At 44.6% G+C, this 27,405-nt stretch overlaps 1 protein-coding gene across 3 annotated transcripts in view; it reads right to left on the bottom strand.

Annotated features, from left to right (window-relative positions):
• Positions 1–15,627: 15,627 nt before the first annotated feature.
• Positions 15,628–27,405, bottom strand: part of DNAJB6 (DnaJ heat shock protein family (Hsp40) member B6) — a 64,034-nt gene continuing 52,256 nt past the window's right edge. For 2 of the 3 annotated variants that reach the window (XM_027879796.1, XM_027879797.1), the window contains exon 9: positions 22,918–25,434. In XM_027879796.1, coding sequence (XP_027735597.1) covers positions 25,118–25,434 — 317 coding nt within the window. In that variant the 3' untranslated portion in view covers positions 22,918–25,117. Of the gene's footprint in view, positions 17,232–22,917; positions 25,435–27,405 lie in introns of those variants that run through there. The other variant, XM_027879798.1, reaches the window with a different exon arrangement.

Raw genomic sequence — 27,405 nt, 5'->3', positions numbered from 1 at the left:
GTTTATTTTGAAAGGTTATCATTAGTGCCAGCCATAATAAAATGCCTGAAGCTAAGCATGTAAACTCCCAAAGATATGGGAGCCACTGTACCCACATATTGAGCAATGAGCATTGGATTATTTGATAGAGTTTGCCTTGACACAGCCATATGCACCAAAACATCCTTGAAAATTATTTGATAACATAATATTTATATACTGTTTGTAGAAGTCTTGAGGTTAGAAAGAGGGGATGTAAATTCAAACTGGATTGATAGCTTCAGAGTAAATTACCTATTTTAACTTTGATGAGTTACTTAGATTTATAAGCAGAACTTGGGCACTCTAATACCTAGAAAGAGCACTGTTGTAAGTCGGGCATCTTAATGAATGGCATCAAGATAAGTTAAACTGAACTCACAAAGTGCTATAAGGGAAGGGGCTAAAAAAACCCCACTTTCATAGGAAGCTCTCCTATGGAAAGGACTCTACTGATGGCAGACATTAAGGTCAAGTCTACCAGATTTTACCAAATGTGACATCTCAGGGGTAATGTTACTGCTGCAGACCAATGTGGCTCATTCCACAGTGCCCACAGTGTTCATGGGCTCCATAAGTCCTCTCACCAGGTCTAGCATTGGGTACATTCTTGTGCTGAAGGTTTCCCACACTTACAAAATCCTGGGATAGCTGTTTGAAATATGCCCAGTTATTCTCCTCCCTAAAAGTGAAGAGCCTCGTGTACAGCAGGTAGTGCTGTGAAACCTTCAGACAGCTGAGGGATGTGAACTTGCAGCTCCTCCATCCCAGCAGGAGGTTCCATCTGTGGAGCATAAATCAAGACCAGTTTTATGCCCGTGGCCTTTCCAGGGTAGGCTCTGAAGGTGAGAAGGGGCACAGAGCACCTCGTGTGTGACCACCAGCAGGAACACAGGTGGCTGCACAGACTTGGTGGTTGTGTGTCTCTGAATGCAGAGCAGGTAGGGATGTTTAGGGAAATCTCCAAGGAGGACCTGACTCCAGGCTTAGGACACTGTCAGGTTTAGCCGAGGAAGGTTGGGGGCTGAAGGCTGGGCAGGTAGGCTTCGAGCCTTGTCTTTGGAATTGCTTTTTTATCTCTTCGTGCCCTGCCCGTAGGAAGGAGATAACAGTTTTTCTTCAGCTGGTGATAAAGCGGCAAGGAAAATAAAAGAAAGAGAGGAAGAAAGAGAAAGGGAGACATCTATATAAAGCTAGACAGAGATGCATTACCTCAACAGCACCAGAATCTGAGTCTGAAAAAGAGAAAATTGTGTTTGTCCTGGAATTAATAACTTTTAGAAGAGGGAGTTGGAAGCCCAAAGGTAGACTCCAAATTAAAACCATATCTGTTCTCTGTTTGGGTGAGAAATGGTGAAAGACACAAAGCTGGTGCGAGCAGGAGTGAACCACAGAAAGAAAGTGAAGGACCAGTCACCGAACAGACAGGTCTGAAGATGGGCAGGTGAAGATGCCCAGTTAATGCAGACCTGGCATAGGTTACTATAAAATGACTGCAGAAGCCATACAATGAGAAAGGCAAGGGGTGCACCAAATGGAAGTGAGATCCTCTCTCTCCCTGGAAGCTGCCACCAGCCCAACCCGAGAAGCTGCAGGAATGAAGAGAGCACTGGAGCTGGACTGAGCCCAGAGAAGATGGGACCTAGAAGTAACATCATAAAGAAGAAGAGGATGAGAGCAATGAGGTGACTTGTGCCAGAGCTGAGGACTCTGCAGCAGCACTGTAATCACTGCCCTCCCCTCAACAGCTGGACTCAAGTACACATATGAGCAAAGGCACAGTCTCAAAAGTTGAGGGCTTAGTGAAAAAAATTTGGGCTTTAAAAGGGATCACTTCTTCACACTCCAGCAATAATTTGCCTAATTTCTGCTCCTTGTAAAAGCAATCACACTGTCTGTGGGGACAGGGAGTGCAGGGCTCCCAGCACGGAGCAAACAGGCTTGTACAGTGTTCTCACCACAGAGGCTGTGCTAATGTGAGTATGCTTGGGGCATGCCTGGTATTTTTGGAAGCCTGAGCAGATTCAAATAGCTGAGCGCTGATGTATCTGGGATCAGGAGCCCAGGTCAGAGAGGATTAAGAGGCAGGACTCATGGTAGTGTCATTGCTTCCAGCTCTCCTGCAGCATCCGAGACCCTTCATCACAAACGATGTCCTTTCCTTCTCACAGCCTGACCAGCTCGCTCTCATGTTCAGCAGGGTGGGACACGGGTCTTCACAGATTTATCCAAAGGTATAAATGTTTCACACTGCCTTTGGTCACTGTGCAAAGCAAAGCACTTTTAAAATTGTTAAAGTTAATGAGCCTGGAAGGAGATGCAGGTACTGGTCCTGCTGGAAAAACATCACTTTGGAGATAGTATTGTGTTTATTTTTCCTTCCAATCTTTGCCACAGCTGGAAATGGGGGGGGGGGGGGGGGGAACACCACAAACCCAAAACTCCACCACTTTCTGTTTAAGTTGCTGTAAAAATCCAGTCCCTGTGTGCTTTGATAGGAGATATCCTAATCCTCTTCTTGCTTGAGTGGTCTCTCCAATTTCTGCTGCAGAGCTGACAAGTCCCTTTGGGTTTATGGTGAGGGATTTTTTTTTTAGTCCTTTTTCTTCTTCTTCTTTTGCTCTACTGATTTTACCTCAGGGGAAATCACTGAGAATTATTTTTTTTTTCAAGCAATAGCTTCTTATTTATTTAGCTAAGCTATCTAATTCCATTAAAGATAGCTGCTTTGAGGGTCTTTTTAAAGATTCTTCCTTTTGCTCTGCATTCTTGAGATTTTACAGCTTTTTACCACACTAGTTGGCTTGGATAGTTAGGTTTGCATTACGTTTGCCTAACAGGCAGGAAAATATATTTAAACTCCTCACAGAGAGCAGTTACAGGGTCTGTTCCACTCCAGTGGGATTCATGTCCAGTGTGCTGGGACAGAGCTGAAGAAGAGGCAGAAGAGAAGAGGTTACATTGCCTCTGCCATAGCCCATGTCCCCAGACTGTGTGTGCTTGCCAAAGAACTGGTTACAAATGCAGCAGATAAAAAACTGAAGGAGCTAAATAACTTTTCCTGTAATGGGTGTGCTGAGATTTTCATCTAAATCAAGACAGTGTCTTCCTATAGCCCTGCTCTTGTTGAATCCCAGAGTGGGAGACATCAGAGCACAGGAACAGCTGGATCAAGAGTCACAGGCTGAATTATGCCAAAGGACAGGAATGCATTGTTCCTCCAAAGACCATCTCAGCTGTTCAGTTTTGTTTTCTCTTGACAAACATGGGATAAACTAATTACATTATATTGCAGATAGCTGTGGATGGAAGTGAAACAGAGCCCCTTATCTCTGGGAAAGCCCTCGGATGTGGCTGTGGTTGTACAAATACTTGCACTGCAAATAAAATTACACAGAAGGGATGTAAGGAGAGCCACTGGCAAAGGGTGGAGCAGGGCACTCAGCAGACCTCACCCAGCTCTGTCTCTGGTGTGTCTAGATTTCAGGGACAGGGAAAAATATGTTGTGTCAGTGTTGGCTGTGAGGGGAAATACTCTGTAGGGTTGAATATCATCTTTATAAGCCACAAGGCTGTTTAATCTGTATTATTCCGTGTTGTTTCTCTTTGTGCTTGCCATGTGAAACAGCATGATTGAGTTCCTGGTCCGAAGAATTAATGAGCATAAAACCTTGAATGAAGTGCAAGAGAAAGGGATTAAATTACCTTTTTTCCTATACATGGGGAACAGAGAGATAGGCTGACTGGTAACCATTTTAATATTGGCTCAAGAAGGGACGAGCAGAGGCATGAACTGCATGAAAATCCTCTAAGTCCCAGGCCACTCTTTTCACCATGAAACCCACCTTCTCGAGGACAATTACATTTGTGATGTGGCCACGCCTCATACATCAAACCATTTTCTGCCTCCGTCCCACCCTCACCCCAGCAAATTTCCAACTTTGATTTTCATGTCTATAAGGGCAGATTCCTCCATAAAAAAAATGGCACTTAGCAACCCCACATACTCAGGAACTGCAGAAAACCAGAAAGACTCTAAAGGAACAGTAACTATTTTTTTACCAAGCTGATAAATGGGGCTGATGGGCTAGGAAATTCAGCTATATCAAAAACGAGGGTGAGGTAGCTTAGGCAGCAGAAAGCTCTTGGCTGATGCCAAAAAAGCTGTTTTAGTAACAGTTTGCACTCGACAAGAGAGTCAGGAACACAGCAGCCTCTTCCCAGGGGGAAGGCAGGGCTCTGCTTTATTTATGAAGTCAGGAACCTGACGGGAGTACGTTAGGCTTTGTGGAGCAAAGCTCCTTACAGGCTCATAAACGATGGCAGGATCTGGGGGTTTGCTGTGTGGGGATCAGGAGTTAACTCATCACAGTCAAGTGTTCCATGTTTGGAGCAATACAAATCAGCTGGTGAAAGCTGCTCTGAGGGAACGTGTGTCGATGGGGTTTCTTCACCACTGCACTTGAAAGGATGCATCAAGACTTAATTCACTGAATATCAGTATATATTAGTGCAAAGAGCTCAGCAACTGCTGGGGCAAATTAAGGAATGGGTTAGCTCCATTCAGAAAAGCATTGTGCTTTCCACAAGGTTTAATTTAAGTAGTAAGTTTAATTTTGGGGATCTTTTATAGAGGACATATCCTGATAGTGTTGTCAGTTTATGACTGGATTCTGAGGTAGCAACGTGGTACATCTGTTAGCTACTCTGTTTCTCCATCAATATAAAATATCCTTTAAAAGTGAGATTCAGTGTAATGATGCACATAGCAATACTTAATGTTCCATACATGAAGCCTTAAATAATTCCAGAATCTGTGTTGATATAATTAGTGCATAACAACTCTTCATGTGTCGCTATCCCAGTAAAGACACTTATCAGTAGAAATAAGGTACTAAAACACACAGTGCTGAGTCCTGCACCAAGGGCCAGGTGAGCACACACAAATACAACCTTCCCAAAGTGGGGCAGCAGGAAAAGCTGCACCTGCAGTAAGTGCATCCACGTGACAGAAATCCCAGACAGAAGGCAAGAGTCTGATATAAAAAGCATGGTATTTATTTTAAATTAATCTTCAAAGTATAAGAATACAGCTGTGTCCTGGGGCTCTAATTTCAGATAAGGAAACAAAACCTTGCACTCCCTTTGACAGCTCTCTATCTCTTATCCAGCTCTTGCAAGTGGAAGAAATAAACTGCACCAAAACCCCTTTAACAACAGTGTAATTATATTTATCAAAGGGTGCACAATTATAGCTACCCTGGCAGCTGTGTTTATGCCATTTTACCCACTGAAACCCATTCCTTGTAGCTAACTCAGCACAAACCCTCTGTTTAGTCCTGGCCAGGGATGGTCCTACCTGGGTAAAGACTCTGCAGCCAGCCAGGCAATTGTGTGGAAGAAGCTGCTGTTTGAGAAACTAAGTAAACTAAAGCACCTTCTGCAAAAGATGATGCTTAAAAGAGATAAGTATTCCAGTTGTGGATGGGTGTTTCTCTGTGGAACACATTCTGGGCTGGCCATGAGATCATAGCTTCAATGCAGGCATCATTAAGTGAAATTACATGGTCCCATGTAATGTAGCAAATCAGATTTGCATAATGTTCTCCTCTTGACCATAAAACAAAGGAGTTCCATTGAAGAGACCCAAATCAGGCTTGGATCACCCCTGTGTTTGGCACTACCTGAACATAAATTCAGAGGCCTGAAAAATAAAGGCACTGCACAAAGATACTCAGAAAACTGCTGATTCCACTGCCTTAAGAGTGGTAAAGGCCATTCCAGTTTGCTTCAGTGTTGTAGGACAGGATCCATCCTCTTAGCCTGAGAAAAGTAGGCAAACACATCCAGAAAGATGCTTAAGGTCCATATACATGTGGATGTGTATGCATGAATATTTATTTCTATGGAGAGACAAACAACTTTCAGGTGTTCACTTCTCTCTGACCAGAAATCAGCCCAAAAGCAGAACAAGAAGGCTGGCAGGAGGGCATGGTAAAACAGCTCCAAAATACAACTCTACCTGACAAAAAATTGACTTTTTGAAATTAATGGTCAAACTCTCCTGGTCTGATGTACCTGCTTCCTAAGGGAACATTCATCTTTGTCAAAATAACTTAATGAAAATCTTTTGCTTAACTATTTTTCTGAGCAGCTCAGAAAAATAGTTAAGCTATTTTTAAAAAAAAAAAATTATTTTCTACAGGAAAATAATTTGGTCCCTGTGTCACTGGCCCTTCATGCAGCAGGAATAGGTGCATGTTCATTGTTCATCCTTTCCTGTGCAAATACGCAAATGTACCTTTTTGGACACAGGGCTTTTTTAAAAGCAATTTTGAAAAAAAACCAAACAAACATGTGGCCCCCTTATGCATTGTGAGTCGTTGGCTGATTAGTTGATCCCTAAGAGGTGAAAACTTTCATCCTGGACAGGAATGAGGTGGGTGACACCCAGCATCTGGGGTTTCGGGGAATTGCTCTCCCAGAACATCCACATTTGGAGTTGTGGGGTCCCTGTGCCCTGCTGAGGTGACCCATCACTCTGCTGCCCTGGGAGCTGTGTCTGCTTGACCTTGGCATGGGAGACACAACTATGAGGAAGAGCTCAGGGTTTGACTTCTACTGTAACCACTTGCAGATGTGCTGAATTATGCACTCAGCCAGACAACAGCCTCTCTCTGTGTAAATACACCAAAACTGTAGTTTAAATCATCGTTAAGCCTGGAATAAACCAAAGAGTTGAGGGGACTTGGAGGCCACGTGCATTGTGTTTGCAGAACAGGGCTTTGGTAGTGGATAGGGCGACTTACAGGGGTGGCTTCTGTGAGAAGCTGCCAGAAGGTTCCCCCCTGTCCAGTAGAGTCAATGCCAGCCAGCTTCAAGATGGACCTACTGCTGGCCAAGGCCGAGCCTATCAGGAATTATAGTAATAATTCCTGTGATGACATATTTAAGAAGGGAAAATAAAAAAATTATTGCACAGGTGTAACTGTGCTCAGAGAAGAAAGGAGTGAAAATATGTGAGAGCAACAACTCTGCAGACACCAAGGTCAGTGCAGAAGGAGGGGCAGGAGGTTCTTCAGGGCACTGAAGCTGAGGTTCCTCTGCAGCCTGTGGTGATGCAGCTGTGCCTCTGCAGCCCAGGGATGTCCATGGGGCTGCAGAGATCTAATCACAGCCCCTGGAGGAGACCCACGCTGGAGCAGGGGCATTCCTGAAAAGAAAGCTGTGAACCCATGGGAAGCCCATTCTGGAACAGAGTTCTGGCAGAGACCTGTGGACTTGTGGAGAGAGAAGCCCCCGCTGGAGCAGGTTTTCCTGGCAGGACCTGTGACCCCCATGGGGGACCCATGCTGGAGCAGGCTGTGCCAGAAGGACTGCACTCTGTAGGAAGGGACCAGTGCTGGAGCAGTTCATGAGGAAGCCCATGGGAAGGACATTGAAGAAGTTCATGGAGGTCTCCTGTGGGAGAGACCCCTTGCTGGAGCAAAGAAAGGTCTCCAACTCCTCTCCCTGAGCAGAGGCAGAAACAACCTTTGATGAACTGACTGCAATCCCCATTCCCTGACTCCTGCACCACTGGGAAGGACGAGGTAGAGCCCAGGAAGGAGGGAGAGCTGGAGGCTAGGTGTTTTAAAGATTTGTTCTACTTCTCATTATCCTGCTCTGATTCTGTTAGTAATAAATTCAGTTAATACCCCCAAGTCAAGACTGTTTTGCCCATGACAGTAATCAGTGTGTGATCTCTCCCTGTCCTTATATGAACCTTTTTTATATTTTCTCTTGCTTGTCCATTTGTGGAGGGGAGTGAGAGAGCAGCTTTGGTGGGTACCTGGCATCCAGCCAGGGTCAACCCACCACACCATGTCTATTTTTAATTTTAAAAAAAGTAATCCAAAGGGGTGGAGGAGCTCCCTTAGTTCCTTTGTCCTAAGAGAGGTACAAAAAAGTGTCCCAAAAGAGGTAAGATCTTTGTTTACTCATTCTTTAAGTAGTGCAAGGTATTTTCCTCATGGGCCTTGGAGGGAGAGGACTGGGAGAAAAGATGGCACTCGACAGCCAAGGTCGACTAGAAGGCAGCAGAGGTTGCTGCAAAAGAGCAAGAATGAACAGAAAAAACGGGAACAGCCTCATGGGCCTCCCCAGGCTTCTCTGGGTAATGTCTTGCACAGCTCTCAGGGGAAGCAATTCTGCTTCCCTGCAGTTAAATTGGTCCCCTTTTTGCTATCAGTATTGTGGAATTTTAATAATAAATCCTCAGTACTGGCCATCATCTCTACGGTGAGTGAAGGGAAGAAACAGCAGATGCTCAGGTCAGCTTTCCCCTTTCTCCTCCTCCCTTCCATCATCTCCAGCACCCACAACATGTCCTTCCGTGCCAGTGTGCTTAACTTCACACCTACACAACTGCTTTCTGTATAGGCATCAAACCCTTAAAATGACAACAGATGTTTTCTTTATCATCACCTTTTGAAAAATCCTTAATAAAAGCTGAGATTAAAAAATATATATTATAAATTGCCCTGCAGCACTAGACAAACAGCCTTCACGCTCCAAAGGTAAAAACCTTATTTCAAGAAGGCAAGCACGCTGATGGCAAGACACAGACCACTATCAATTGCTGCTCCCATAAATCACATTTATTTTCCAAATAATAGGAAGATTCATTGTTTTCTGCCAAGCAGTGTCACCTGGTAATAGGAGCCAGTCAAAGCAACAGTAATTTTCACACCATAAAACCAGTATCAAGCCTGTTCACTGAGTAGGATGAATGCTATTGATCAGGGGGGAAAAAAGATATAAAAACAGGAGACAAAAGCAGAGAAATTAAGTAATGATGTATCAGGTGTGTAATGAAAGGTCTGCTAACATTTCCATTATTCAGCTTCCCTCCCTGGATGCCTCCTCGGAAACCTTTACAGCCCCGCTAGGAAACCTTCTCCTCAAACCAGGGCTGCAAGTAGTTAATGGTGCGAGACTGACACTTTGAGAAGGGCAGTTCAAACCGTTGTACAAAAATGAAGGGAAAGGTCCTGCCCTGGCCTCTGCTTATTGACACAGTGAAAGCCCCAGAGCATTTCACTGAATTGAGTTTTTTCTGCTGCAGAAAGACACAGGTCTAAAGGGACAGGGACTGCCAGAGAGCTGTGGTCAGGAGCAGGCACGGGGCTGTGGGAGAGGAGACATCTATGCCTGCCCAGAATCTGTCCCTTGTGTGAGGGGCTAGAAACTACAGCCCCACCTCACTGAGCCCACTAGTAGTCAAAATAAATAGCACAACAACAAAAGCTGAACATATACATCCTTATCCTCAACATTTACTCGAGTTTTTAAAAAGAAAAAAAGCCTCATCCACCGCCACCGTAGCAGATCACGCACACCGGGTACTTCCAGACTGCCCAGCTGAGGGCTGTTTGCTTGTGCAGCCTTGGCAAATCCATGGCCATTTCAGCAGGAAGCAAAGCTGCTGGCTGAAGGTCTCACCAGACCAGTGGTGGAGAGGGACCAAGAGCAACCGATCTCCACCGGTTCCATCAGCCACATCTCACAGACGTGATTTCATGCCCAGGGCTGCTGTAGTGTCCTGAACGGTCCTGAGTACTTCTGAATGAGCACCAGCAACACAGACAGCAGGAATGGGAATAAAAAGCCTATCTTGAAAACTTCTGTGTCAGGGCATCTGCCACTCTCTGGGTTAAACTGAGAAGAATACAGCCAGTCTTCAGCCTCCTGCCTTTTCAAATCACACCTTTGTATTCTCAGTTCTCAGCAGCAACGGGCAATGGCATCATCGCCCACTTCAGGTCAATGCCAGCAGAAGGTAGTCCTAAAACAAAGGCCATCTCACAAACTGTCCCCTCTGCCAAGAGAGACAGTCTCACCCTGATGGCTGGAATTTCTGAGCAAGCTTAATCCTTGCTAATAAAAGAGCAATGACTTTTTTGGGTGGAAAATAGATTCTGAGGCAGCTTATTGTTAGAAACTTAAAAACAAACATTTCTAATGATAGACCTAAACTTATCTGTTAACTAACCTAGGAAAAACTTAGTAATCTCTGCATGAACCAGGGGTTGTTTCATAATTGGGCTGGTAGAAACACCTATAGCTCTCTACCTTTCTCAGCTGACACATCACAATAAAACATGATATGAGGTGACTCATTACCGTCATGTTCTCTCACATCCATCTCATAATGCAACCTCAGACTTGCATTACATGAGTTGAATAATATTTTCCTAAGAATTCATGATAGAAAAACTGTATTCCAAGGCAAGTAATTTTGTTGATTAAAAAAGGCCACCACCAAACCTGGAGCCTGATCAGAAAAAAGAGGCTCCGGTGCACCCAAAAAACTGCTCCCTGCACACTGCAGGGAGCTGGAGCAGAGGCAAAGTAGGCAGGGCTTACCCATCACCCGAGCCTGTGTCTGAACCAAGGGCAAAAACATATTGGGCAAAATTATGTTTAAAGTGGAGCTGGATCTGAACCAGAATAGCAGAGCCAAACACACTTTGAGCTTTGACGACCTTCTGGGGGCTTAGATCAGTGGGCTAGTTTTGCCTCTGCCCTTTCAAGAATTGCTGTTTGATGCCCTGCACCCTCCCATCTCTCCGGATCCTCCCATCACTGATGTTTCCTCATAATTAACTCCCCAGGCATTTAAGATTTCCCAAACGACGTTGATGACCCAAAAACCCAGTTAAGCTGCCCCTGCACAAAAGATGCTGAAGGGAATGGGGAAAGTCACAGCCCAGACTGTTACAGATTGGAAAAATCTTCTGCATATTGGACAAGAAGGGGTTGGAAATGTTAAAGCTGTTGCGCTGCCACGGGAAGTGCTGTGGAAATTGGGGAGCTTGGTGCCTTCCCAAGGTTACTGGACCCGTCTCCCTGGTTGGCAGGGATCCTTCAGCCACTGCAGGGTTTCCATGAGAGCAGGCAGACTGGCAGTGGCAACACACCCCACAGCCTGGGTGCTGGCAGCCAAGCAGAGGCACAGACAGCTAATCCTTGGAAAAGCAACGAGTGGTGGCAGGAGCTGTGCCTGAGTCAGGAGGTGCCCGTCCCATCTGCTGCCAAGGAATGCCCCGTGACGCGATTTCGGCTGAGGGGGTGGGGAGGTGTGTGGGACCACGCTCTGGAGATGAGATATCATCACTGCCATGAACTCATGCATTTGTATTTCAGAGCCTGTGAGAGCCTGGTGAGACCGAGGGCATCAGAGCCAAGTCCCAGGTGTTGGTCTGCTCCTCCTGCATCCTGGGGTGTGCAGGGCCTGGTTCTCTTTCTGTTGATGGGGAATACAGGTGGGGGTAACATGCCAGTCACACTTGTCTGGTTGGTTATCACATTTTAGGGAGCTGAGCCGCTGTTTAATGAGCTTTCCCGACTTGAGAGGGTGATCAAAGGTAGGAAGAGGCTTATCTGGGAGGAATGCTTCCATGTGCTAAACCTCTTGGGGCATAAAAGAGTTAAATAAAGGCTGGCAGGAGTGAAATGTGTAAAACCATGAGTTCCATGGGAAAGGTGAATGAGGATGTGGTGTGCAGTGTCTCTTCCAATGCTGGGATGGGGGAGTGGAGGAACCCAAAGGAAGGTGTAAGAGAGAGTTTTAAAACACAGGGGCTATCTCATTGCCCTAGGGAGTCACACGAGGAATGCCTTGTCAGAGGACAGTGAGTATTGAGGAGCTTTCAATGGAAAAAAAAAAATACTGGGCAACAGAAAGACCATTCTTCTGATGCCCAGAGTGCCACAGCTGGGAAAACACTTAGTGAGCCCATTCCTGTGCTTTCCCCTAGTCACTATCAAAGTCAGGACAGTGGGCCAGGCAGCTGACAAATCATTTCCATGGGTATAAAGCCTGACTCACAGCAATGGGGAGGCTCTAGTGCTGGTACCTCCTCACCTCAAATCCCAAAGCAGTAAAACCCATGTTGTCACAACACTACCAGCAGGGCAGGTTGTAGCTTGTGTCTGCTGCCAGGATCAAGTCAATCCTCTTTGGGTAATGTCCCTTCCAGATGCCGTGGGAAGCGTTTTCTTAGTGCTCCTCAACCTCTCCTTAGAGCTCCTTCCTTTCCTCAGCACTCAGCATGAAGTCTATTAAATAGGCTTCACACTATCTCTTGTTCCCAATGCAACCAGCACTGCTCAGCTTAACATAGTAAACCATCCCAACATGTCACACATTTGGACTCAAAAATTCAGGCAGAAATGCATTTTTCATATGTTTTACCCTATTACATTTTAGGGGTGTATGTGCATACTGGCTTTGCCATGATCTACCATTTTGCCATCTTGGTTTTCATCTTAAAAACCTGAGTTTTGTTTATTAAGTTAAAAGAAATTTTCCCAAGTGCAACTCTCTAATATTGAAATAATGTAAAAATAACATCTGCCAGGTTACACTTCATTAAACTGCAACCTAAAGAACAAGCAAACAGCTCTGCATTGACAAAGGATGAGCATTTCCCAAACAAGGCGTGGAAAAAATGACATCTGCTGTTTCAGTAGAAAGGTGCATGTGCCTGCCAATGGAAGCAGACTGAGGAGATGCAATTAGACATCCAGACAGTGCAGCGAGGTCCTGTTCCCTCCTTGAAGACATCCTAGAAAAGCTGTGACCACTTCCAGGCAGATATGGAGGCATTTCCCTGAAATCGAAGCATTCAGACTCATTATGATCCCGTGTGTTTTGATCTTCCTCTCACACTCACCTCTTGCTTTTCGGGCTGGTTTTGCAGTGACAACACGAGACCTTCAGGAAGAGGCAGGAGTAAAGTCTGGAATACTTGACACTGTAGTTCAAGATGTGCCAAATGACGTGATCGGTCTCTGCTTGCCGTGATGAGAGCAGCAAAGTAACCCACCCCATGCTTGGAAATGTCATCTCACATCGGCTCAGCCACTTTGGAAGTGCTTCTCCTGCTATCAGTAGCGAAAAGCTGGTGGCTAAGAAGGCACCAACAAGGCACTTAATAAAACTGACACTTTCCAACACCCCACCGAATCTTTTTTTGGCTAGAAAAGCTTGCGGGAAAACAAAGTGTGATGACACAGGGCAGGTGAATCGATCACAGCTCCAAATATGAACATTTATTGAGATTTGCATGTGGCAGAAAGTTCCCTCTCTTGTTTCTCACCAGTGGAGGGGAAAATTGCCTTGCCCAGAGTTTTCAGTGCAACAGGTAGCAGCAAGGAAAGTTTTGCAAATAGTGATAAAAAGTGTCTTAAGGGAAGATTCCAACTTGCTCATTGGAAAAAGGAGAATTAAATACACCTAATCACGGGCAATTGTACCACCCTCACTCTCCCACCAATATGTGGGTTACAGGGCAGAGGGTGCTCTCCAGGCAAGGTAAAGTGAGAGAGCACTAAAATGTGAGCTCAGTTTGGACATAAAGGAGTGGAGCTGCTCAAAAGGAAGATAACTGAGATCTGAAATGCGAGAAAGACTAACCTGTGCATCCTGGGAATACACATTCCCATGCAACTAGCACACAAAACAAAGGAGGGGAAACGGAAACGAATAGATTTCTTTATGGGCAGAATAACACAATTACACTTGATATAGTAACAAGCTAATCCCACCACTTGACAGGCACCGGTTTGGTGGCACATGTCTAAGAACATTCCTGAAGAACATGTGGGTATGAGTCACACGTTTCAGACGTGGCTGGGAAAACAGGCAACTTTGTGCTTCCCTAATGAACATTTTCTGGATATCTGACTGTTCAAAAGAAGCATTTTTCAGTGTCTTATTTCAAGAAATACATACATAGGCTCATGAGATGGTTTGAAATTTGGGGGGAAAAGTCAGTCGCAGTAAAGAAAGCGAAGCTGACAGAGGAAAATGAAGTTTGTGTTATCTGTAGGCGTAGGATGCAGAGGTCTGCAGGCTGCCCACAGAGGTGGCACCAGCACAGAGCAGGGACTGGGCAAAAATCTGAAAAATACTTTTTTATCATTCTGACACCTACACATTCTGAGATCATTTATTTCATGTCAAAGTCTTGCCAAACCTTAGTTCAAAGAGCAGACTGTGCACGTATCTAGAAGGTGTGGGAAAACAACTGAATTTAAACAGTTTTCATAGTGGCAACTTGCAAGTGAGGAGCAAGAACATTTTTATCTGTCAGCATTTTGTTTGTTTGCAATTCTGTCCCCTCTATCTTAAGATAAAATTGTTTTGTTTTCAGTGTATCCTTTTAACTATGCCGTTACTCAACTGTTCTCTACCCTAGTAAATTAATTTTCTCATTTGGGTCTTTGAGGCCAGGTATCTGCTCTGTAAAGAATCATTTTGCAACACATTTTATAAATCACATCAGGTGATTTAAAGTAGCTCTGTTTCTGTTCTCAGCTCTTCCACAGAAGCGTTGTGGGATGGGCAAGAATCTTTTCCCAACTTTCACAATGCATTTATTCACAGCCACTCTAGGCCAGCATCATCTGTTATCAGCTGTGTTGTCTCACACCCACCTGCATTTTTTCCTGCCCCAGCACATATTTAAGTAACCACCTCATCATGCAGTCTGCTCCTTTCGCAGATGGATGCACTGGGATACAAGACCTTGCATATGTGCCTGCTCATCCAGACGTGGCACCACATCCAGGCTGTCCTGCAAGGAGCACAGCCAAGCGAGCACAGTGTGCAGTTAACCAGTTACCCTTCAGCTAAAACCCAGAAATGATTAGGCTGAGAAGGAATGAATTAGACTTAATGGCCATGGGCCCATATCTCCTAATTTCTGGGCAAGCTTGGGCAGATTCTAGGTAGTTACAGGAAAGATAAAGCCGGTGGTTCCCTCCTCTGGGGACTCTGTGTTTCCCAGGAGTCTCTCCCCGTGGAAGGCACTGAGTGTAGGAGGCCACCTGCAAGCATGCCAGCACCCTTCTGGTGGGATAAGGATGCCCTTGCTGAGACAGGCTTCCTAACTCATTTAGAGCCTGCCTGCAGGTCTCCTAATTAATGCTCTATCCACCTCCATCAAGACTAACACAGGGACTGAGTCAAGAAGATATTTATGTACCAAATCCCAGCCTGCTCTAACTCTTCCAGGAACATTCCTGATCTGGAGCCACTCTGTCCTATTACGTGAGGCCGCTCACAGCACAGGGACAGCCCCAGGGAGACCAGCCCTCTGCTGCTGTCACCTCTCCCTTCCTACACATCTCCTGCTTTTCCAAAGCAGTACTATGTTCCCAACAAATAAGAGGCAGTAACAGCTTAAAACTGGAATATGTATGGGGGGCATTTCTCCAAGAGTATGGGAAGCGACCTAACCAGGATGCAGTTCAATGTTGTGTGTTCTCCAGGATGAATATTCCTTGCATGCCAGATGTGCAAGCTCTGCTTGAAGTATACGCTCCTCATAGTGATGTTTCCAGCCAGCAAGAACCCTCATTTTCCAGCATCAGCCATTTGATGCAGAGAATGTACTGAGTCGCTCATGGATTTAACAAAAGGAATTACCTGGAATGCTTGTGGGCACTGTGTGAATGTGAACCCTCCCCCGTGTGCTTACAGCCTAAACTTTAATGGAAATCAAACACAGACAACTGATGCCAGCTGCAGTCTGCAGTACAGTGCAACAGGACAAAGTATAAAGGCAGATTTTCTTTATTTTTAAATATTAGTAACACTGCACAAAAAAAGTGGTACTTAAGTGACAGAAAACTGGTATTCGGTTGTATTTCATAGTAACCGTAATTTACATCCCCTAACAAAGTTCACAAAGGGTTATATGCTTGCAGGGGGTTACATGGGGTAATTGAAGCTAAACCATTCAGATACCAGAGACACCAGAATTTGTTACATCAAACCATGCTAAAATGCAGACTTGACTTTCTGTTTAGCTCCTCTCTTACACCATTATGTGCATTCCTACATCTCTTAAACGTTAGGACGAGTGAGTTTCTCCAGGAACTGTGGGCTTTCAATATTGCCAGGTTTAAGGCTGTTACATCAACAACGTATTGGCAAGAGGAAGACAAAAGGAACAAAACAAAACCATAAGCTGCTAACTCCTACCTGGAGGTTAAAAAGAGGAGACAACGTACTGACAAGGAACATGCAGGTAAATGCTTAAGGCAACAGAAGGGCTCTGTACGCACTAAAAGGTTAAGAGAAGCGACGTGTCATGCACATGAGACGAGTATGGGAAGCAAGGAAGTCATCTTGCCAGAAAATACGTATTTCTTTTAAATCTAAGACATCTTTTCCAGCTAAAAAAAAAAGCAGTCCTGCAATAAAACCGATGTAAAATGTTTTCATACATAAAAGTATAAGTTCTTTGCAGAAACAACTGGATAAAATCTTATATGGATGCTGAAAAAATGTTTATTATCTAAAGCCTACTCAGCAGAAACAAAGAGCAGTTTTAAAGTAGCTCTTGGATCATTTGTCTCTAGGTTCTGAAAATAAACTTTTAAAATAAGGAATGATTTCACTAAATGATTCATCAGGAGTCAACTATGCTTAAAGAAATCAGTAGGAGTACTTACAGGAGGCCATCGTTACACTATGTTTCTTAAAATCAGAGGATATAACCTCGGGATATAGTTTAAAATGTAGGAACATTTTAATATCAGGAACAAAACTGCCCAGCCTGGGGGAAAAAAACAAACCAAAACCCCAACCATAGAAGTCACTTATTACGCTTGCATAAATTACCCTATAAGAGCTCACGTCTCAGTCCCATTCCCAATGACATGACTGAACAGGACTCCTCTTTTAACAGGCCTGATGTTGATGCCACTGATCAAACAAACAGGCATTTGCACAACCCTTTATCTCTTACAAAACAAATAACAAAGACTAGAAGAGAGTCGTTTTAGTCCCAGGGAAGGAAGAGGTAAGAAATTCTGTAACGCCTTCCAATCTCCAAACATAAAACACTCCTAACCACGACCAGCCTCGTCCGAATTCCCTAACCCGACTGGCAAGAAAGCCACTCCGTGAAACTAAAAGGAATAACATAGTGCAATTTTAGTACAGTTTTAAACATGAGTCACTTCCTTGCTAGCAGTGTGAACAATCAAAAAATATACACAGAAGAGGTGTGCTCAAAGGTAACATGAAGTTGTCATTATTATAAAGGTATTGGCATAGCAGAGAAGTCCATTTTAGTAACTCCCTTTGGTTGACTTCTTCTTCTTCTGTTCCTCTCTCTGCTTCTGCTTCCTCCTCTTGCTGACTTCTTTGTATCCTGAGGAAACATGGCTTGTAAAACACTTTTCACAGCATTCATGGACTTTTCCATCTAGCAAAAGCACATGTTCTCTGAATGGTTTAAGAAATATTAAAGAGAAGGTCTGGCTTCCTAATGTATTGTTTAGGTTTTTTTTTTTTTTAAATCACCATTTCCACTGTATCCCCCCTTCTACTATATCCCTTACCTAGGATAGAAAGAAAACACTACCAATCTTTGAAGTTTGAAAAGATCCAGAGAACTTTCAAAATACTTCAAAGCCATTCAGGAAAAGCTTCAAAATTAGAGCACATGCAAAACCAGAATAATTTTCGAAACGGAAGCAATAAATAAGACTTATACAGCAGGAGCTATTTAAGTACTGGCATTTCCTGCTCACAGGAGCCAGAGTTACCACGACATTTGCATTTCCATTTTAAGACTAGGGAATACCAAGAATCCTGAGTAAATAAGAAGGTGCTCAGTGTTTACCAGTATATATTTTATATGCTGGTCATCAGCCTGCTCATGCTTAACTATGCACCACAGGTTATATTCTACTGCAGCTCCAATGGTGCATGAAAGCATTGAGTTCAAGCAACAATTATTTGCTACAGGTTCAGTAGGCACAAGCTTCCAGCCATGTGATCATCATTCCAATGGTTTATTCCCCCCCCCCCCAATCATGTGTGAAAAACAGTTCTTGCTGTGCATCACACCTTTTCCTCCAAATCTGCAGTAAAATCCAGCTTGCTGGCAGACTTGCACGGGCAGTGAACTGTGCGAACCACCACAATCTACCCAGGTGCACTCATAAATCTAAACTGAAAGCCAGTAAACATTTCCCTCAGACAGTCCCTCTGTGGTGCTTTCAGATAGCTGGAGGGATATTTTAGCTCAGTGGTGCTCTGCCACTGGGAATCAGCACAGTCCAGTGACTGGGGCCAGCACAGAGAGGATGAGCTGCTGCAAGCCAGCTGAGAGGCAGGGCTGGGAGTGAATGACCCTGGCAGGGCACAGCTCTGCCAGTATGGAAATGTCTGTGTTCCCTCTGTTTCGTGGGCAGGCAGGCAGGCAGAGATGGCCCTGACGAAGCCGTGTCACTGCTGCACCTGGTTCTCCATCAATTCAGTATCAAGAGCAAAATTAAGGTGGGAAAAGGAAGTGGTGGGAGGCTGGAGGAGTACAAAGCCACGCTGTGGATGCAGTTTGCTCCTCATCAGAGCTCCTCCCAAGTGCAATTAGAGATGTGCCCACGGCAGATCTGCAGTTCTTCAGTTTAAGACTCGGGGAGAACCATGAGACAAGTTTTTAGGCTAAAACCATTTGAGATGTTATCAAAGGCTTGTGCATTAGAGGAAATACACTCCCTGGTAGCAAAGGGAAACTGTTCTGGGTTATCACTCTAGCTCCTACGTTGTATCAACAGCATGACTTCATCTTTTGCAATCATCTGAGTCAAGAGGCAGGATATTTACTTAGAAATTCTGCCATGAGCGATCAGCTTGCACAAAGTTAGAGTGGAAACCAGTTTTCTTGTTTAAGGAAGAGAGAAGTGGCAGTGCTTTGCAGGATTGCAGATGAAGCTGGGTCTTCCCTGTACCCTGCCACCCCCTGAGCTACAATCCTGTCTCTGTGAACATCCACTCACTTAGAATCCATCCAGGAAGTTTCCTTCCATGTCAGCCCCTCAGTCACCTATACATCACCAAAAATAGGATCACCTTGGCATTCAATTTACTGAGTAAGGCACCCATCCCAGAAGGGATCAAGCATCTCTCTGCTTTCTCACAGAGGTCAATGGAGGCAGAAGAGACATGCTGACTCCTGAGAATCAGTCATCCAGGGGATGTTATTCAAAGGATTCTTCCCTTTACTGGAGGGAAAAACAGCATCATATCAGCTGATCAGAACTAGTTCATGTAGTAACTATGAAACAATAAGACAGATATTTGAGAAAGGGTCATTAAGCCCTAGCAGGTTATTTGCTTCATAATTTTTGCATTTTTCCTTCTCAAAACACTGTTAGTATTTCTAAAAGGCTTCCACATCCAGGTATGATTGCATTTGATGCTGTCGTTTTATAACATAATTTATTTTTTTTTTTGCAACAGTCCATTTTCTTCAAATGTTTGAGATTTTGAAAGCAGTTCTAGCAACCCTTCCTTAAAAATACTGGGAGTCAATGTAAATTATGACTTAAAGTGAATGCCATATAATTCATTGCCTTATAAATGAAATAACTCAAAAGTTAAAATAACATGGTATGAAGATATTTAGGCTTTTGACAACATGGTTTCCTACCAGCCTTCAGAATGATAAGGGTGAAAAGTGGAAATCTTTCAAGCTTTCTTTTATCACTGACACACAGAAACAGATTGGCCAAAGTAGAAGATAAGAAATACAGAGTATTCCTCAAGAGAAAAGTGCCAGGTCTTTTCTGTTTTGAGCCTGCTGTGATAAATAATTTCACTCTCTACCATTTCCTTTTCTACCCCTAGCTAAGAAGAAAGGCTAGGTCAAACTTTGCCAGTCTGTTAGCTCCAGTGATGCTATGCTGGGTGATAACAGCCAAAAACCTGATCCAAACAAGTGAAGCAGCTCCTAACACAAATAAGAATTGCACACTAAAGATGTAACCCTTCGGTGCGTATTTCACTCAAATACTTCAACCAGCGCTAATTAAAAGCACATTTAGCTGCCTTGGTTACAAGACTAGCCCCAAAGTCACAAAATAAAAAAATATGAATTAGAGGGCAGCAGCCCCTTAACTATTTGATCACTTTGCAGTAAGCCTGTGTCCTGGAGAGTCACCAGCATCACAAAGTGTCCATAGAAACTTCCCATAGTGAGTGCCAGGATGAACTGGCTTCAGCCAAACAGTCCTGGTCTTGGAGAAGGGCTGTTCAAATTTCCACCCTTAGAAGCAATTGTTTGCCATCTGAACTTTAGAAGTGCATTACAGGGTGGAGGGAGAACAGGCTGCTGAGAGCATCCCCAAGGTGTGACTTTCGGAAAACAGATTCACTCAAAAGCAGATAGATATCAACCTAACTTGGTATTTCTTGCTTTTGTCAGCTGCCAGGAACAGAGGGATGAAGCAATAATTCACACCATTTGGAATTACACCTGGTTTACTACCTGGATAATTCTTGTCTAAAACAAACAGCAACAGCTAATCCACTCTTTCCATTTCATCACCTTCTCTTCTATTTCCAGAAGAACCATAAGGAGCACAGAAGCTACTCCAGCTTTCATAAAGGTGCTGAAAGCTGAAAACAACTTCCAACAACACTTCGGTGTAAGTCCCTCAACCCCCACTCAGCAAGCACCAAAACAAATTGGGAAGCCTCTCCACTGTGTCCCAGGTTGACTTTCCTTCTGGCTTTCTACTTCCCTGCCATCTGCACCTCCCAAAGTCACCAGTTTGTTCCGTCACTGACTGTGAAACTCATCACATTCTTGGGTGGCAGCTGTGAAGGAGGCGTGCACATCGGGCAGCTGATCCAAAGGCACAAGTGTCCTGGGGAAAACACTCCTACCCCACACATTTCTGGTATCCTACTTCTTCCTGCCCTGCCTGACATCTGCCTGCTCCACCAGGATGTAGGGAGCAGCCATGGGTCTGCTCCACCTTCCTTCTGCCAGCACAGGAATTAGCAGAGGGAAACAAGGTGTTCAGTACATTCAGTCACAGCTGACAATTAACATGCAGCGTTGCTGCTTCTTGACCCACACCAGCCAGCATGATTTTTACAGAAGATCTGCAAAGGTGAAGACTTTGGAGGAATCTCATTCCATTTTCAGAGTGAAACATAGAGGCTGGGGGTGGGAGGGATTCAGGCTTTCTGCTCAGGTCACAGAGAATGTTTTCCAAGATCCACTAATTTTTACTAAGACTGTGGCCAGTCTTTTGCCCTCCTTCAAACCACGGAAGCAGTCATGGCCCCAACACTCACATAGAGCTTTAGCAAGGCAGCAAGACACTTTCAAGGTGGGTTCTGTAGTGCTCTTTCTAGTTTTCTGCTCTTAGAAATGTCTTTCTATTCAAAACAATAAATTGCAATTTCAAAGGCAGTTTAGCTTACTTCTGAGCTGCAGCCACCCTCTGTTATTTCAGACTGAACACATTCACATATGCCATTATAAAAATTCACCCCAGCTCACAGCTTCAATATAATTTCAGGCACGTGACTCACTTTGCAATTACAGCTTTGCACCACACTTTCACATCCCCTCCTTTCAGCCTGAGCCCTTGCCCAGCACACACCACCACCCGACTTACTAATTCCCTCACCGCATCCACAGCTCCTGCCCGTGCCATGGAGCACTGCGGAGAGGGAGCCTGCCTTTACGTAAAGACCTGAGGTGACAAAACATCCCACCCTGTCTAGGTATGCTGCTCCACTGTTTAATTATCTGCACTGTTAAATCCAAGGGGCGAGTTCTCCAGTTTCACTGGCCAACCCAGTGATGTAATCCCAGCTTTGATGTTTTAGGGGACTGAAAAGCTTTAGCAACTTGCAGGGGCCTTCCTTCACGCTTGCTCACCCTGCTGTTTTCATTACCAGTTCTGCCTAGAATTGCCTCAAGAACATACCAAGCCAGATACAACCTGCTTGCCTAGTAACAGGCAGGCAATAGTACAGGTAACGCTATTACTGAGTAGATTTCCAAGGTTTTACTCCCCAATGGCAATCAAAAGCTTGCAGGGCTATGCAGCCATGGAAGCCCTTCCACGTGCAACCCAGCTATCCTCGACGGGAAGCAGATGGGTTACGGGATGATTTCGTACCAGCAGCCAAAACGCCATGCGTGAAGGCAGCTCTGGGCTGAGCCAGGGAGCAACCAGCCAGTCCCCAAATCCACCAGCCAGCCTTCCCACCCCCTATCCCAGAAGAGTACGGCTGTTCCCACTGGCACACAGTTACAGCCAGGGGATGTGGAGCAACGGGAGAAGGAACTCCATCTCTGCGCCTCCAGCATTCCTCACGTATTAGATTTCCGTAGAAAACAGTGGCTTTGCTTTCCTTTCTCTTTCCATTACATGCCCAAAACTAAGTATGTGATGGAATCATAAAGTAATTAGTTTGGATAACCAAGCACATTGCTGTTACTAGTTAGTAAAGTGTCAGGAAACCACATGTTGGTAAAAAGAACAGAGACTGAATTAAAGATGAAATAAAGTACAAATAGCTCAAGTTTCCAGAAGAGGAATCCATGCCAGGAAAGGATCAAGATTAGTTAAGCTAGCTCTTTTAGAGTGGTTTCCTCTTCACAGATGCTAGCAGATAAAAATGCAGCGAAAATGAATAATTAATGTTGTAAGTTGTAGGTTAATGCAAGCTATTTCATTCAAAAGGAAGAGCAAACCTTGCAATATTATCTTCCAAATAATGAGATTTTGTATCATGTCTTTTTCAATATTTTAACAATTAAACATTTCAGCCATTCTTGCTGGATAAAGGTCAAAATTCTCAAAAATCCAGAGCAGTAGTCTTTTAGGGGAAGTTACCACCATCTCTGCCATTAATGGCTGCCACTCCCAGGTCTCTGCTGGCATTTAATGTCACTTGGACACAGTTCGGATCCAACCAGTCAGCCATGAATCACATGATCAGGGAGCATATCACTTGCAGTATCTGAATTATTATTTTTAAAATTCCTTGTTTGGAGTTAGAGAACTGTTTGAGATATGCAGCGATTTCAGAGCAGAAGAGGTGAAGTTTTATTCTAAATGGCCATTACAAAGCTAGGAACGGCTTCCAGAGCAATTTCCACTAAGATACAAAGTGTTAGATGGAGAATCAAATTAAACTCTAATTTTTTATTAAATACCCACTGCGATGACTGGAATCCTGACTAAGGATAGCATTCATCTCACCTCTGGATATTGGATGGCAGTCTAAGTGAGTTGGCCAGACTTTCCTCTTGGGCACTAGAGAGGTGCCACTTCCAGAGGGATACCCACCACATAGTCAAAGTGAACCCTGTCCCCTTCTCCTTTGTTTCAATTTCCTACAGGCTTACAAATCAAAATTCAAACAGTCCCATTCCTAGAGCTGGGAAAAAAATGCAAAGAACATCTCACTTCAGGTAAATCAATAGTGACTGCGGGTTTGCTCGAGATGCTCCAACTGGGACAACATCTAAAACTGCTCCGTGGTCTCGCTGCCAAGGGCCCCACACCAGCGGTGGCAAAACTGTCTGATTTGAGGTGGAACAGTGCCTGGTTTGAGGCCATTGGACTTGAACAATTTTCAACTGAATTGAGAGGTCTGTGGACCAAGGCAGAAAAAGATGCCATTCTCCCCCAACGCCGGCCCGTGTAAGCACGGCAGCTGTCGCAGTGATCGATGAGAAGCCAAGCGGGAGCGAGTCAGTGGTCTCTGTAATTACAGAGCTGTGTTGGTGAAGCCTCCTTTCTGGGCAAGGCAGTCAGCAGAGGTGAACACCCATGAAGGAGAAGGGTGTTACTGGCCACGGCTCGTGCAAAAACTTCCCAAGGAGGGATTAAGACACTCACGTAGGTTTTTATGACTGACTCGACCAGTCCTTCAGCAGCCCTGTCCATCAGAGGAACAGCAGGCAAAATATTTAAATCAACAGTAAAATTTTAAGTCTTACTTCAGTCAAGTTTTCCACCCTGAGTCTTTTATGGCAACTCACAATCTACTGGTAGAAGAGAGGATTTTGTGATTGCACTAATACTTCTAGAAATTATTTTTAATTGCAAACTTGTGCGTCTTGGAGCATAAATAAATTCACAGCAAAAAGTCCTAAGCAATCTTAAAAACTGCTCCAAAAATTGCACAGAGCATGTCAACCTCAGCTGCCCTTCAGAAATCATTGCAGACTGTTGTTATGATTGCAGAGATCCTCACTTCTCCAAAGGCACAGCCAAAGTTTTGTTTTGCCAGCTACAGACACAGGAGACCGAACCTGTAACCCTTGAGTGGGAGATTCAGGACACCAGCCCAGAGGTTACATGGTTACATTCAGGCCTCTGTAACTTTTTTTTTTTTTTCTTCTTTTTAAGGAGAAGATTCAACTTTGCCACCCTTAAGAGACAAAACTTCCAGCAACTGATCAGGAAGACATTTAACAAAACGTTTCTATTTTTTCAATCTGTCATCCCACGTGGTATTTTTAGGTCTTCCATAAAGAAGGCAGTGTTAGATTTAAAGGCTCATAAACACAGTGGAAGTTGGTGCAGCACTGGGAGTACGTGAGCGCCTGTTCTGGGGGACAGTGCATATTTTTCATGTGCTGTGTTTACCCTCAGGAGCCTCATATGCTCACACTTCCCAGCACTTTGCCTAATTCCACACTACTGAGAAGGGCCCTTGGTTTGGGCATCCAAGCAGAAAGGCATCTTCATGTGTCAGAAAAACCTGTCCTGGCAGCCCTGGATGATCTTCGACCACAGGTTCCAATTAAATCAAGTAGTTATGAGGAGTTTGTTGTCCAAGATAGCCTCTGGACTACATTGCCAAAATATTACAGACTGGAAATATATCAAAGGTCTAATTACTTCCAAAAATAACCCGGACAATTGCCACGTTGCCACATTTGCCTGAACGGTCTCAGCCTTCTCTATTAAGATTTAGATGCCTAAAACTGCAGTTTCTAGAAATAGTATTAAGTTGCTGAACTTCTCCTTGGACAAGGAGGCCAAGCACAATATAAGTAAATGAATGTGCAAAGTATTGTGATGAGTTAACCTCTAAAAGGCCTTCATTTTTAACAACAGAGAGCAGAGGCACTTCAGCAGCACAACAATATTTGCCCTGGATCCTTAAGTATCCCAGGGCCTTAGTGAATCTAGGCTAAATGGAAGATCAGAGCTAAAGCAGGATGAAGGCACCTAAGCTGCTGTTTATGATCTACCCAGGGAGCTAACATTAAGTCAACACACAGCACCAACTTCTTGCTTGGCTTTTTGGTTTTGGCTTTTGACTAGCTGACGGATCGTCCTTCGCGTGTTTCTCCCCACCATGCTTGTGCACACCTGATAAATGAAAAGGGGCCTCGAAGCTGCTCATGACCCGGCTTCTATCCTGTTCTTCCAGCTCATCACTATTATAATGAAAGGCATAGCGGGGGGAGCTGGCAGGCTTGTGAGACTTCTGCAGGCGAGGAGGGTTGGCCGGCTGGGAAGGCAGCGCGTGTTGTCCTCTCCGTCGGCACTCCTCGGCAAAGGCTTCTTCATCTGCCTCCCCTGAAAAAAGCAGAAAGTGCAAGAGAAGTGAGCTGCACACAAAATGCCTAAGTTTAGCCTGAAAAACAAGAACCCCTCGGAAATGGGCTGGACATTAAGGGTCACAAAACTAGTGTCTTGACTGCAGTTAGTCACAGATAGCCCCGTGTATTGGCACATCAGGGAGGGTCTGGAGCAGAAAGCTACATCAATGGCCTCTCACTACACTGAAGCCACCCAAAAGATCCACTAGATATGACAACTCAGGGGCCACTGTTCCCTTTTTCCCAAAAGACAGCGTGAGGGAGCTGAGCACGTGGCCCTGGACAGTATTTCTGTCCTGTGCAGAGAATGTCATCTCATCCCACCTCACCTGGACTGTCTGCCTAGGGAGGGTTGGCCCTGCTCAAGGAAAAGTTAAAGGGAAAGGAAGGATAAATACCCAAGCTGACTACAGGGGTGGTGGGATACAAAGCCACTGTGGGTTCAGAGGGGCCAGATGTTGGACATCACAGCTGGAAGGATGGTGGAGATGTGTGAAGGACCACATGAAGATGAGAAACCATGTTGAAGCTGTGAGAGGTAAACACAGTTCGGAGGCAAGGCAGGCACACACAGCACAGGCCAATGAACACAATGGAAATAAAACCCAATGTTTGCACCAATTGATATGAAAGATGAGGTAACTCCAGTCATACTCATGCTGTTTTGCAGGTGACACTTTCCTTTGCTGCAGAAACCGTAACAGCACCAGTGCTGCAAAGTAGAGAAATCAGCTCCCGTAACACACATAAAAGTCAGCAAAACCACACATTGGAAAGCAAACAGTAAGATACCAAAATGCCAACAAAAGGCATTCAACTTGGAAAATAAGGGGGAAGGGAAAGGGAGGGGAAAAAAAAAAAAGAGGGGGGGGGAAGAGTGAGAACAAAGGTGTGTACCACATTTGTTTCTTAAAGGCTTTTAAAAGTTTCATTAGTTCAATTACTTAAATACTTTTAATAGAGCTGATGAAATATGGCATCATTTTATTTGCATCAAAAGTGGTGTGTCACACTCTGGAAGCTTTTCCTGGGATGTGCCCGGCATCAGCTGCTCAGGGAGGGGTGTGTGCTCTCAGCTAATGCATGTGCTCTTAGTTCATGGCTGGAAAATGCTTTGAAGATGGAAAAAGCACCACGGACGCAACACGGGACAGAGCAGGAATACCCACTTTGTGTGTGCACCAAACCACCGACACTCTCAAACACAACAGGTCCCACTGTCTTTACCTTGTAATCCTACACGGGGAGATGCTTCCGAGGGCATGAGGAAAAGGAGGCAAGGTATGTTTAAGAAGTCATTTCACAGAGCAGCGCGGGCACCCGAGGCCTTGCAGGAGAAGAGCACTCCAGGACGTGCCCCACATCCCCCTGCTGTGAGTCTGAGCACCTGATGTGCTCAGGTATTATGCAGAGGACGCTTCTTCCCAGGTGATTAAATGTGCATCTCTGCCTCAGCGCTTATGCTTTTGTGCCCTGGGGTCTCCCACACATTTCCGAAGCAAATACGAGAAAATCACAAATGATAAGACAAAGATCTCTGCATTTAGACTGCCTGCATCATGCCAGTGTAAAACCCTAGGTGCCTGGTTCTCCTTGCAGTAGGAGAGGGCTGGCAAGATAGTGATTTTCCCCTCACATGAGGTCAAGGAAAAGCTCAGAGAACTCCAGACACAGAATCACCATCATTTCCTGTAAGAGGTTACAGGATTTTACACACTATACAAACAGCACTGGAGCATGTATCGGGCTGATGATACCAGGTCTATGAAGATAAACCAATGAAAAGCCAAGAGTAAGAAAAAAAAGCATTGGAAACCCAAGTACATCAGTTGCACATACAAAAACCAGTCAAGAGGGTTCACCTCCTAACAAATTATAGTGCACCAAAAATAGGAGATCCCTCCCCTCCCACGGAAACACAAACTGCATGGCTCTCTTTTTGATGTGC

The sequence above is a fragment of the Empidonax traillii genome, unplaced genomic scaffold (assembly GCF_003031625.1).
Source record: "Empidonax traillii isolate 1590-97213 ecotype Southwest subspecies unplaced genomic scaffold, ASM303162v1 scaffold58:size1836614, whole genome shotgun sequence".
Lineage (NCBI taxonomy): Eukaryota > Metazoa > Chordata > Aves > Passeriformes > Tyrannidae > Empidonax > Empidonax traillii.
This window is presented reverse-complemented; position numbering and strand designations above follow the sequence as displayed.